At 46.1% G+C, this 14086-nt stretch overlaps 1 protein-coding gene across 3 annotated transcripts in view; it reads right to left on the reverse strand.

Annotated features, from left to right (window-relative positions):
* PHKA2 (phosphorylase kinase regulatory subunit alpha 2) overlaps positions 1 to 14086 on the reverse strand; it is a 59884-nt gene that overhangs the window by 21259 nt on the left and 24539 nt on the right. For all 3 annotated transcript variants that reach the window (XM_075539624.1, XM_075539623.1, XM_075539625.1), the window contains exons 8-13: positions 12904 to 13002; positions 11397 to 11543; positions 9948 to 10001; positions 9123 to 9245; positions 7218 to 7313; positions 87 to 194 (exon numbers count right to left, since the gene is read on the reverse strand). In XM_075539624.1, the coding sequence (XP_075395739.1) occupies positions 87 to 194; positions 7218 to 7313; positions 9123 to 9245; positions 9948 to 10001; positions 11397 to 11543; positions 12904 to 13002 (627 nt within the window). The remainder of the gene's footprint in view (positions 1 to 86; positions 195 to 7217; positions 7314 to 9122; positions 9246 to 9947; positions 10002 to 11396; positions 11544 to 12903; positions 13003 to 14086) is intronic.

A 14086-nucleotide genomic window follows, 5' to 3' on the forward strand; every position in this document is an offset into this window, starting at 1 on the left:
GGACGTTAAAGGTAAGATGATGCAAAAGCCACCTGCAGGGGGCCCTGTGCATGCCAGCTGCCTGCCCTCCCGTGCAGCCGCCTTACCTCTGCCAGCAGTGAGCCGAGGATGTACAAGGACTGGCCCCACAGATGGGGCACCTTCCCTAGAGGCATTCTGTCCACCGTGTGAGGGTTCTTATACTCTTCATCGACCTGCCAAAGAGGACACGGCATCACTGAACAAGAAGGCCAAACGCCTATCATCAGGGAGCATTGCTGAGAATTTACAAAAGGGTAACAAACATGTCCTCTCCCACTTCCAGCTGCCCAGTCCAGTTCTGTGAGGTCCTGGAGAGGCCAGCCTGGAAGGCTACGAGCTAGGCACCGAGGCCACACTGCTATTGGCAGTGGGGACAGTGCTGGAATGGGCCTGGTTCTGGCCTAGTGCCATCCCTAGAGATTCATGGCAAGAAGCGATGACAGAGGTCTGCCTCTAAGTGCACAGTTCTGGATAAAGAATCTATGGCTTCCCATATACTAACTCCAAACTTACTACCATAGAGTTGATTCTGATTCATGGATATACTATAGGGAAGGTTAGAACTATCCCTGTGGGTTTCCCAGACTCTAAGTCTTTCCAGAAGTAGAACGCCTCATCTTTCTCCCACAGAGCTGCAGCCCCACATGTAACCACGATGCCAACTGGGTTCACATGACCTAAAGCCTAGGCCTAATGCCACTAGATGACACCTAACAACAAATGTCACACCAGGTCATCACTGGGTGTGAAGTTGTCCATTGCCTGGGGCTTATAAGCTTGTGCTTGCCTCTGAGGAGAATTACCAGTAGATGGCACTATTTTACCGAGGAAATGCAATTGAAGTACTATACTGGACTCCATTAAAAAAACCAAATTTGACCTATAGTTACCTCAGATAATGGAAGTTTTTGCTTAGATATAGTTTAGGTTACGTTAATGGTGGTGGAATAATTTGGAAAAGGATATCAATAACGGTTATACACAAAGAGTATAATCAATGGCTCTGAATTGTACATATAGAAGTTGTTGAACTGGAAAATGTTTTGTTGAGTATATTTTTGCCACAATTAAAAAATGATTAAACGAATCACAACGATTACAAGGAAGAAAATGTTCTAAAAATGATTTGGGTAATGATTACTGTATATACTCGTGTATAAGCCGAGGTTTTCAGCACAAAAAAATGTGCTGAAAAACTAGGGTTTGGCTTATACACGAGTCAGTGGTACCCCATTGAGGTGTAACATCTCCTGGGGCCCCCCTAACGTAACGGGACAAGCGCCCTTTATCTTGCGGGTGATTGCCGTTTCTCCACTGTTCATTCAAAGCCCCGCTGATACTGCAGGGCTTTGAATGTTTGTTTACTCACAACTAACTAGAGCCGTCCTATGACGTGGACAGCTCCAATTTGCAGAAGCACCCATAGTAATTCACTTACGCTGGCAGCTGAACTGGTAAGGATGTGGCTGTGCTTCATCTCTTCCCTCTGGTCCGTGTTAATTCACATCCTGCATCCTCCAGGCTAACACGTTGTGTGTGTGTGTGTGTGTGGGGGGGGGAGATTACCATGAAAGTTCTTTTTCAAAGTCTTGTTTTTTTATCCTATTAGAAATGAATATTCTTGAACCAAAACAAAAACACCATTCTTATGAGGCTGGTTTCAAAATGAAGGTTGTGTCAAGAGCAGAAGAGAGCAATAACAGTATTGCAAGTAGGGAATTCTGTGTTGATGAAAAGCAAGTGAGGGAGTGGCGGAAAATGAAGGCTGACTTGGAACAGATTCCAAAAGCTAAAAAAGCTCGTCATGGTTTAATGTCTTTTTATGGGGCTCTAGAAAGTGAATTGCAGAAATGGGTTATGGAGTGTCGTCAAAGTGGTTACTGCGTAACACACATGGGAATCTGCATACGTGCTGTTACAAATGGCTAAGGATGACAAATATAAAGCACCAGGCATGGAAAAATTTGCTGTGCTGCGTTAGCAGGATGGTGTACCCACTTCATGAATAGGTTTGGCCTACTATGTTTGAGACAATGAACAAAGATTTCCCAAAAAGTGCCACAAGACATTGAAGAAAAAATTATGTCCTTCCAGTCATTTATTATAAAACAAAGAAGGATTTATAATTAAGTCCTGGTAGATATTGGGAATATGGATGAAACTGCCGTGACTTTTGATCTTCCAAGCAACAGAACTGTGGCAAGTTTAGAAGAAAAAATCATTTCTCTCAAAACCACAGGAAATAGAAAAAAAACACTGTACAGTTGTTCTATCATGTTTGGCTAATGGTACTAAGCTGCATCCTGTCATTATTTTTAAAAGAAAGACCTTGCCTAAAAAGATCAATTTCCCACCAGGAATTACTGTGCGTGCACATGTTAACGGCTGGATGGATGAAGACAGAACAAAAAAATGGCTGGAAGAAATTTGGAACCAACGACCTTAAAGAAAAAGCCATCGTTACTTGTTTGGGATATGTTCAGAGCCCACCTATCGGAGGACATAAAAAAATTGGCAAAATCTAGTAAAGTTACTTTAGCAGTTATTCCAGGTGGGCTTACATCTGTACTGCAGCCTCTAGATATATCTTTGAATAAGACTTTTAAAGACCGTGTGTGAATGATGTGGCATGAATGCATGTCATCTGATCAAGTCCGACTAACAAAAGGAGGAAATCTCATGAATCCTGACATAGAGTTAATAGCAAAGTGGGTTCGAGATGCATGGACAGACATTCCAGAAGACATGGTGTGACGTGCCTTCCAGAAATGTAGTATTAGTAATGCTATGGGTGGCAGTTAAGACTGCGCTCTGTATGAAAATGACAACAGTGATGGTGATGACGGCGATCTCAGTGAGGACAGCGTCTATGATGACCTCACACCAGCTGAAGCTCTGCATTGGGATATGGATGATGATGATGAATCCAGTTTTGAAGGATTTTAACTCTACATTTTAGCTTGGTTGCTGATTGAGCTCAAAGAATAGTACTCTTAAGGTATCACTGTTGATACCTTATTGTTTTGGTTGAACCTATTTTCCACTTACTGTGCTGGATTACTAATGTTAAATGACTTGTCCTTTTATTTATGTTTTTATTTGAAATAAATATTTAAATACATTACCCCACTGATGTCTCAATTTTTTGTAATTTTATTTTCATTTGTTTTGATTATTGAACTCACCAATAGCTTCTGCATTTTCCACCCTAGGCTTATACTTGAGTCAATCAGTTTTTCTGGTTTCCCAGGTAATAATTAGGTACCTCTTCTGATACTCAGGTCAGCTTATATTCGAGTATATACGATATACAATTTTTCTTGATATGACTGAACTCGTTTATGTGGATGAAATGCCAATAAAACTGTTAAACAAAAACCAAACTCATTGCTATCGAGTGGATTCTGATTCATAGCGATCCTCTAAGACAGAGAAGAACTGCCTCTGGGTTTCTGAGGTGTTACCCTCTATGGGAGTAGAAAGTCTCATCGTTCTGCTGCAGAGTTGCTGGTGGTTTCAAACTGCTGACCTTGCAGTCAGTAGACTAACATGGAACCACTATGCTATCAGGGGGGCTTCTCCATCAGGTTCTCAAAAAGCTGAAGCAATTGGAGGATTATGTCCCATCAAAATAGTCAATAGTTTTCTCTCTTTTAAAACCCACGATGGCCTTTGGCTTTGTATGGCCCGTGACAACACTGGGAGGGCAATGCTATAAGTTGCCTTCAAAGGGACTCTGAGTCAGGGTGACTTCATGTGTCACAGAACTGTGACCCACAGGGCTTTTGATGGTAGATTTTCCAAGATCGCGAGGCCTTTCCTTCAAAGTGCCTCAGGGTGGACTTGAACATCCAGTCTTTTGGTTAAAACCAGCCAGCTGTTCTTAATCTTTTGATCTTGATCTCCAGCAATGGACAACCTTAGTAACCATTTTTTTCCCCCTCCTCCAGTTAAACCTAACGTCCATCGAAGGAAATGGGAAGCAGTTCTTCTTCTCCAGTGAGGAAAAGTAGATGCTGAATGGGGCTCAGGTTCTGCTTGTGGAGCAGTGGCCTTATTAGTGCATGGAGTAGACTTTTCAAAACGTGTAGTTAGAGTAAACATTCAGAAAGCCTAACATATGTAAATGAAATCGAACTGACCCATCAGCTCTCAGATACCCCAATGGAGTAAGGCTGTGGGAGGCACTGCTCCAGGGACTGTCTGTTGCCCAGGTGGGGGGTGGGGGGTTCACAGTTCCCAGGCTTGCTTTGACAGTGTTGTTGAGGTACCAAGAAGATGTGTAGTGTTAAGAAGTCTGCAAAGATCTAGAATGATAGGCACTAGAGGCGAAGAACAGGAGGTAGACAAGGCATCCAAGTCAAAAGACAGTTTTGTTCTGCCTCAGCCCCACCAGCCTGGTCGCCCAGCTGCTCTTGAAGGCTGTCATTGGCATGGCACTTTGCCCACCACCATGCCACATGCCTGCCCCTCCTGCTCAGACTAACTGCTCTGACCCCATCTCTTCCCTGCCAGATGGCCAGGCGGTAGAGACCAAGATGGCATGGAGGTCAACTTTGTAGCCCCATCAGCTTTGGTGGACACATTTCCTTAGTCTCAGGCAGGGTGGGAACATGACTGAGGCTTCTGATGTGATGAAGGAACCTCTCAGCTGTCATCTGGAAGCAGCTAACACAAAATGAGCTGCACATCAGAGTGCCCTAATCCGGAGCCTGACACAATTGTGAGCATGCTGCCTGGACCAGGAGGGTGTGGCAGCAGGAAAGAGAGACTTGGAGGGCAGAATGGAGCTCAGTTACTCACTGCCCCTGTGAGTTTTTGAGTCTGTAACTCTTTACAGGAGTAGAAAGCCCGTCTCTCTTCCTCAGACTGGCTGGTGGTTTCGAACTGCTGACCTTGCTGATTGCAGCCTAATGCGTAACCATTACGCAACCAAGGCTCCTTGAACGGAACTCAGAAGAGCAAAAATTGCACAGTACTTTTTTCCATATGTGCAGCCAGACTTGCCTCTCTGAAAGAAAAACGCAGCTTATGACACCTAGCACTTACTCTGGCCATTAAAAGGAACCTTTTAGTAGAACAGGGATGGCTATTATCCCACAAAACCAGTGAAATGTTCCCAATGCCATCTATTCTGATTCTGATTCCAGCTTCTAAGCCACCTCTGATCACTCAGTTCCAGACAAGGAGCAGCTAGAGTGGAGACATGAACTGCCTAGCCCCCAGACAGCTCTCATATCAGCATGTACACATCATATAGAGGAAAGGAAATTGACGCTTATGGGCCTTAGAGAAAAGTCAGTCTCCATGGCTCCACGGCCTGTGTTGTTCAATAATTGAAGAACATCATTTCTTAACTCTTGAATCTAGAACCGAATGCAGTCCTGAGAGGGGTGGGACGGGCAAGCTCATCTGTGCCTGCTCAGGTGAGGGTGCCCTTAAGCTTCCCGAGCCCAGGGCTAGGGGGTCCAGGGCTAGTGGGGCTGTGTGAGACCTCCCGGAATATTCAGTGGCCTCCAAGGCAACCTAGGGAGTCTGGGAGTGACAGCAGGCCAGGCGTCTGGCTCTAAGCTCTGAAGAACCAACCCAGCCATGGCCACCAAATTGATTCCTACTCAGAGCAACCCTGTTGGAGAGAGTTGAGCTGCTCCCCAGGGTTTCTGAGACTGAGGATCTTTGCGGGGACAGATACCCTCGGCTTTCTCCCCAGGAGCAGGTGTTGGGTTTGAACTGCAGACTTTTAAGTTAGCAGTCCAATGCCTAACCTGCAACACTACCAGGATGCCTTCAAAAGAATGAAATCCTCCTAAATAACTTTGGTTTAAAAACCACACAGCAAAAGTATTGCTGTGGAGTTGATTCAGATCCATAGGGAACCTATAGAACTGAACAGAACTGCCCCATAGAGTTTCCCGAGCTGTGGGACTGCCATTGCTTTTTCCTACAAAGCGGCTGGCGGGTTCAAAGAAATGATCCTTCACTTCATGGTTAAGCACGTGACCACAGTGCCACCAGGGCGTTTTAAAGGCTCCTAGCAGCAGCATCTAGCAGCAGGAGAGCCCTGGTGGCATAGCTGTTATGTGCTGGGCTGCTCTGCCAGGAGATGAGGCTTTCTACTCCTGCAGCACTGGCAGTCTTCGAAACACAGAGGCAGGTCTACCCTACCCTATCCTATCGGGTCACAATAATTCAGAATCGTACAATGGCAGTGAGTTAGGTTTAGTTTTTAGTAGCAGAAAATTAGACTTCTCACTCGAACTTAACTCCTTTGTTTGACGTTCTCATTGGCTTAACTGGGTCAATTATCTAGCACATCACCATTCCTTCTATGTGAAATGAAGCCAACAACAACGCAGAACTACCATCAGCCTCACTTATCACGTCCGTTCCCTGCAGGAGGCAAGTGACGTCCCCCTGGGCCCTGCTTGTGGAAGCCCAAGTGAAAGCATCCATGGCATGGATGTTCTCCTGGAGAGGTCCTGCCATTAGGCAGCAGTGTAGGGCTGGGGGGTCCAGGGGGTCCTGGAGCTTCTCGATAGTGGAGATGATGTTGCTCTCTGATGGGCCTTTGCATCCCATAAATGCAACAAGGACATTTTGAAGAGATCGGACCACCTAAGGAGGCCTTATGGTGTGAATGTCTTTCTTGGAATCATTAGACAGTCACGGGGAGATCTTTTCCCCAAGAAGATATTTGTCCCCTGGGATCCAATTTAGGAAGCTGGGTATTAAGAAACAATCTTAGGGAATCATTTTCTCTCCCGGATGTAGAATAAAAGAGCCCTGGTAGCAGTGTGGGTTAAGAATCTGGCTACTAACCAAAAGGCCAGTGGTTCAAACCCACTAACAGCTCTCCAGGAGAAAGATGAGGTTGTCTGCTTCTGTGGCAGCACTGGAAACTCTATGGGGCAGTTCTATGGATTTACCATGCATAGGAATTGAATTGGTGGCAGTGGAGGGGTGTCAGAACAGGGTACACAGCCGTGCTCTGTGCTCTCAGGGTAGTCCAGCCACTGCAGAGCCTCAGCTGATGACCATGTTCCAGCACGCTCCAGGTATTTTTCCAAAGTCCAATACACTTTTCCTTGGGGAAAGTGTGAGTTAAGGCAAAAGGTGGATAAAAATACCAAATGGCTAATCACTAACTGCTTTTGTCCTGGAGAGTGGTGCACAGGGCTCTGGGCCATGGGGTTTACCTTATCCGGCGGGATGGCATACAGTTCTGGCAACAGGTGAATCCCATTCGTGCCTCTGATTAATATTCCTTCCAGGGCCTCTCGGTACTCTTGGACCTGGAAAATCGCCCCACACCATGGGGAATGAAAGAGACCTTGTTAATGCTGGAACCAAACTGCAGTGCAGCATTTGACAACAAACAAATTAGAACCGGGAGCTGGCACGAAGACTGCACAAATATCTTCAGCTCAGAATGCAAGAAGACAAACTCAATGAGGACAGTGAGCATTCTCGGGAGCTAAACCCATTCAAGGGCCCTTTTCCTGGGTGGGTGTGTTTAAGCTCAGCCCTGCCTGCCAGGCTGTCACGGACAGGGACACAGCGTTCTGTCATCCAAGAGCTGTTTCTTCCTCAGAACCCCCCAGATTACTCAGGTCTATATCATGCATTGGCTTTCTTCACAGAGCCTTTTTTTAATCCATAAGCTAAACATTTCACTCTGAACTACCTTTTCTTAACTTCATCTCATCCAGTAGATTGTACACTTTCTGGGTTCATTTGCCAGGTCGGTGGGAAATGAAAGGCAGTGGGATCTGTGCTAGTAGGGATGCTGTGGGAGCATCTAAACGGAGCACCTGGCCCAGCTTTGAAGCAAAGAGACGGTCTCTTAAAAGCAGCAGCATTTACAATGAACCAAGTGAAGTGGCTGGAGTTGGAAAGGACATTTTAGGTATTTGAGGAGAAGGAGGGAGTGGGGGAGACAGATAGGTAGGTGGGTGTTGGTCTGGTCAAAAGACTGAAAGAACTGTGTGCTTGGGACACATGACTCAAGGAAGGAAGACAGGGTAAGAACATGGCGATAACCAACTAGAAAACAAAGGAGTCCATCCCCATAGCAACCAGGAAGCCAATTTAAGACTTTTAAACAAGGAAATTTGCCTTGGGATCAGATCACTGTAGCATAAGTATGAAAGATGGAAACAGTGGAGAGCAAAGCCAGAAGCTAGATCAGTTAGGAGGGTACTACGTTACATAAGATGTTAGCCATAAGCACCTATAAACTAGAGTTGCGTAAGTGTTGGGCTGCTAACTGCTAACTAAGGTTAGATGCTTAAGCCCACCAGCCACTCTGAGTAAGAAACACAAGACTATCTGTTCTCATAATGATTTACAGCCTTGGACCTTTACAGCCTGTATTAGGTTGCTATGAGTCAGAATTGACTTGATGGCAGTGGGTTTGGGGTTTTGTTTCTCAAGGACAGCAAAAACCACTGGCTGATCAGAAAAGCAGCAGCCATTCTTTGGCGGGTTCTCAATGCGCCACCCCTCTTAGCACCATTGCCCTTGTATAGTCTCTCTCCTTGAATATGGTATGACTCAGTGACTTGCTTTAAACAACAGAATGGAAACGAAATGAGTCTTCTTGGTCTGGGCCAAAGTCTTAAGAGCACTTGGCAGTTTCTACCTTTGTGCTCTGGGGAGAGATATGGGCCCTGTAAACAGCCTAACTGCTGTGAGAAGTCAGAGACAGCCATGTGGAGAGGCTGTATGGGAAAATAACCAAAGCCCCATTCAACTTCCCAGCTGAGCTTCCAGTCAACAGTTAACACCAACTGGCCAGCCATGTAAGCAAAGCCATCTTGGAAGGGGATCCCCCAGCTCCAAAGAGCCATTACCTCAGTTGACAAAAGCCAAGCTCAAATTGCAGAATCACGAGCAAATGAATAGAATATTTGCTGCTTACATTTGGGGTAAGTTTGTTAAATGGTAACAGAATCAAAGGCCTACACGCAGTTTTGCAAAATCTATGTTCTAATAATTAATACGCCAAAATCTATGTTCTAATAATAATTAATATGTTCTAATAATAATAATAATTAGCATGAACATGCTAATTATCAACACAACATTCACCACTTCCTCACCTGAACGGCATCCCCATTGAAGACTCCATCAATTATGAAATACGTCCAGAACACAGGCCACTCACATTCGATGTTTTCAAAGAGTTTGAGTTCTGCAGGATCATAATGCAATCGATTTGGGTCCTGGAATCAAATCAAGCATACATGCTCTAAAAGGAAATAGTAGATTGCATCCACAACACCACAGTACCCTACTGGCTCTCTCTGCCTCATCTACTCCAAGGCAGTCTTGAAATCGGTCATGATTAGGAGGATTCAACTATGGCTTAGGCACTGGGCAGCTAACCACAAGGCAGATGGTTCAAATCTACCAGGCACCCTGTAGGAGAAAGAGGAGGCACTCTGCTTCCGTTTCCCTTTACAGGGTACCTATGTGCTGGAATTGCCAAGATGGCAGTGGGTTTATTTGTTTTTACTATAATGGGGAGACATTATTTTGGCAGTTTTCCACAGATATATTCCAGCAAGGTTAATCTGGAATATACATGACTCCTTGGTAGCTTATTAAATTAAGGCAATCTTTGTCTCTGACCCATAAGTAGGAATTTGCCTCCCAGAGTGTTGGGCAGACAGTCGGCTTTATTGATCTCATTATATTGGTCACGTTGGCTAAGAACTGATGACCCTTGTCTACTCCTAGCTCCCTGTCCTTTTGACAAGCTCACTCGTATTTTACTGCCTAACTCCAGGCTTGCTGACTCCAAGATTAATGCACCCTTTCCGGTACCCCAGCACATCGCTGTAATCAATAGAGGGAGACTAAAATCGAGGCAATGTAGGTATGAAGCAGTCAGTGGATCATAAGAAGCGATCTTTGAATACAACCTCTCTCGGGGTTTTATAACCATCGCGAAGGAAGCGGCAGCATCCATAACGGCCCTGATGATAAAGGAGAAAATGCATTCATTACGCATCAGAGGAAGCAGCAGCATTTTAATTTTAATGCTAGTCAGCCCTCCACCCTCTTTCCCCTGGATCGTTTCATAATAAAATTTGTACCGAATGTTTTTTTTTTCTTTGTGGTGTTTTGCAATCAGTACAAAGAGTTCTATTCAAGCCTAAGTACAGTAAATTCAGATTTGATCAGTATGGTCCATTAGCCTTAGGGCTGTGAGCACAATGAAGGAACTCAGGCAGAAGCCACCAAGACAGATACGAGGGAGGACTGGCTTTCTTAGACCATCCCGGGCCTCTCACATCAGGCCCCGAATGTAACAGAGTCTCTGCCAGTCAGCAGCACCCTGTTGGGACTTGACAGGGAGGGAAGGAGAATCTTCTCTGCCGGGTTTCCCAGAGGAAGGCTCCCCATGTTTCTCGTCAGCTTACTGAATGTTACGAATGAATGGAGGCAGCAGTTTCTTAAACTGACCCCTTAAGCCCTGGGTCGCAGCTAGCTTCACAGCTTTAGGGGTCCATTCTCCAGTTTCTGTAGTGTCTTGAGGCTGCTGCAGCTGACAGGGCTGTGGTGTTGGTGGTAGGGGCAAGAGCACCCCTAGTAGCAGGAGGCTCAGCTAAGCACTTCTGGGAAAGGCTTTGCTCCTGGTATTAACTCCCTGCCTGCACTAACTTGCTACTGGGGTGTCTTTTGTCTTTTTCTCTGTAGACTCAGAATAGAACTTTTGCCTTCTTCCTGGGGTGTGACTGGCGGTCCTTTAAACCTTTTGTCCTCAGTGTGAAAGCAACTTTCACAGAATCAAACTTCAGCTGAGGAAACCTACAGTCTTTGTTCATTTTGACCTAAAGTTTCAGTTGACTGGAATTTTTAATAACATGCTCAGATTAGGCCTGTGCCAGTTACTACATTTCACTGGAGGGCAGAGTTTTTAACCTCGGGTACCCCCAAATCCCCCTCCTTTAGGCAGAAAGTTTGAGACTATTGGTGTGTGTTTTCTGTCACCAATTCCATCACTTTCAAGAAATTCTCAAAAGGGGGGGTGGTGTCTGTGATCTCTAAAGGGTTAAGCAGCTCTGCCTCATTGGTGGTGGTGAGGGGCCATTGAGTCAATTCAAACTCATAATGTTTTTATGTACAACAGAACAAAATACTACTAACTACTGTACCCTCCCCCAACTGTTCTTATGTTTGAGTGAGAAAAGGGGTCAATAGTGCTCGCCGAAGTTTGTTCTCAGCGAGTTAGGAACAGACTCAAGTTACTTCCCCACTTGGAGACCTCTGAGAAATGGAGAAGCAAGGCCAGGCGCGCGGCTCCATATCATCCTGGGCAAGCAGCACTTAGCACAAGCAAAAAAGGCGCCGGCACGACAGGCGCTTACCTGGAGCTTGGAAATAATTTCATTTTTGGTCACATTCACTAGGTTGACATCTTCCACTGCGAAGGCTGGGAAGGAAATAATGGAAAGCAGGCCTGCATCAATCTCTTTCGACGTCGATGCTCTCGGCAGCATGGAGAAGAGGATGGACTGAAAGGACACCAGAGGTATCTTTCACCGGGTGGCACAGACAGTGAGATACAGAACCCAGAGCCCAGGACCCAGTCAGACGCAGCTGCCAAGTGGGAGTAGAGCTTGGTCTTAACAACAAAGCCCTGCAAGGCCTTGCCTGGTGGGCCAATGGCTCCCGTTTCTTGGGGAGAAGTAAGGGATCAGGGAGTTCCCTGTGCTGGGAACTTCACCTTCTCCCTTCCTTCCAGGCCCGCCACAGACGGTGGCCTTTAGGAAAGGACTTTAAGTACCTCCCCCAGGACTATCTGTGTTGGCAGGCTGGCAGACAGAGACACCAGGAAGAATACACAGGGAATACCTAGGTCCACTGGCTGCAGAGCTCATGAAACTTCCACTAGATAGCACATCTATGAACACACACACCACCAGATTCTATTGAACTACATGTTCAAGAAGGACCAGATTAAGTGGACTAGGGAGGATGGAGAAAGTGGCATGATTAAGGCTGCTTTTTCTGCAGTTCACTGGCCCCCAAGCCCATGTCTTCGCTTCCCACTGTTTTCTAGGCCTTCTCTTTCTGGAGACAGGCATTCACATCCATAGCCAGTGTTTTCTGCTGAATGCTTTTGATGTATTTGACCTCTTTGGGTCTAGCACAGGACCTGCGACAGTGATCAATTATGTAATTGGTGAGTGCTTAATAGAGACCCCTCCCAATCTGGATCAAATCACTATTCTCTGGTTTGCATTTCATAGAAGCTCTATTAATTTGTCATTTCTATCACCCATATCATCTCTCCAATCACTGTTCCACAGCCCGTATAGCCAAGTGACCCAGTGTTCCCTCAACATTCCATTTGGGGCATTGTGATAAAGACCCATAGGGAAACCCCCTGTATTGAATGAACGTGAAACTGATTTTGCTTCCAGCGAAGCAAGGTTGCCTTGATCACTGATTCTATGCATACCACAGCAGGGAAGTGTCTTTTATTTGTAACGTAAATAAATGGTCTGAACCAATTGAACCAGAGAGGAAGACCCTTGTCTGTCCGTCTTATGGATGAGGAAACTGAGGCTTAAAGAAGCCATGTGCCACCAAGCTAGACAGGCGGGGGATCGGATCTAGGACGACTGGATGAGGCCACTTCTCTCGTCTCTGAAACGGGGAGCCCTGGTGGTGTAGGGAGTAAGCTCAGCTGCTGATTGAAAGGTGGGTTGAGCCCTCCCATCGCTGCATGGGCGAGAGCTGGATGAACAGCTTCCACAGAGCTTACAGCCTAGGAAACCCTGACGGAGCAGTTCTCTGTGCTACTGGGTCACTATGCATTGGAATCGACTCTAGGGCAATGGGTTGTGGCTGGACTAAAAGATCTGTTACCTGGCAGTGCTCAACCTCATCTGGCAGGACGTGGATCACTGACTTGCGTCCTCCATGAGCTCCAAAAAGGTCCAGTTCATCAATTGCCTCGAGCGCTGCCTACAAGCACAGGTAAAAGTTACTTTTCTTTTCCAGTGCACATGCCCTCCCATGTCTGCACGCCTTCGCTAAACAATGCTGTTTGCAGTGGCTCGGAAGCAGCGCAGAAGGCTGCTGCTCACTGCAGGAACAAGGCAGAGAAAGAGAAAACCATTTCCCACAACAGAATGTCTATTTGACCAAAGAATGAAGCAGGAACAAGTTCACAGCATGGTGTGTGCTTGTGGCTAAGGTCGGGGCCAGCTGTTCTTTACCCTATTGTAGCCATTCATGCCTCACAGTCGCATATCTGGTGCTTCAGAAAGTTCAGTCAGCAATAAGGATGTTTGCAGTCAGTTTCCCTTAACAGAGCACATTTACAGGGTGTGGGGGTGGGGTGTGTGTGTGTGTGTGTCTGTCTCTTTTAAAGACTAGCTCTGTGGCCCTTACTCTGTCCTAAAATAGATGTCAACCTTGAGGAGGAAGGGAGAAGGAAGGGAGGAGGGAGGGAGGAGGGAGGGAAGACAGCAGGAGACAGCCCAGCCTGGGCGCTCAGGTTCCATCAGCCTCACAGGTGAGTTTTGTTTGGGCTGAGAGTCTTTTAAACATGATTTGGAATTGGAATACTTTCACAGGAAGTTTCTCAGTCCCCAGTATTGTGCAGATCTGCAGGCTTCACACATTTACGTTACTTGCCCGCCCCAAGCTACAAAGTGGGCCTACTCTTCTGGCCCATTTAGGACCCAGACATAAATGATAAGACATCCCGCATCTAAAACAACGGGGTGAACCTCAATGACTCTCACGTGAGAGCCAGGGTTAGCCGGAGCGATTTCAGCTGTGGTCGTTTTACCTATGAATCTCAGCAGCTGCTCACTTGCAGCTCACTTTTGAAAAATGTGCTCAAACTCAAAACTCACTGCCGTCGAGTAAGCTCTGAGTCATGGCGACCCTATTGGTAAGGTGACCAGACATCCTGATTTTTAACAATTTTCCCCGCGTCCCGCGGCATTTTTAAAAAGTCCAGATTTTTGGAAAGAATGCACAAGCTAGGGTATATGGTTTTCGGCTCTCATGTGGCTATTTCACCAGGATATGAGTTTTA

The sequence above is a fragment of the Tenrec ecaudatus genome, chromosome X (genome assembly GCF_050624435.1).
Source record: "Tenrec ecaudatus isolate mTenEca1 chromosome X, mTenEca1.hap1, whole genome shotgun sequence".
NCBI lineage: Eukaryota > Metazoa > Chordata > Mammalia > Afrosoricida > Tenrecidae > Tenrec > Tenrec ecaudatus.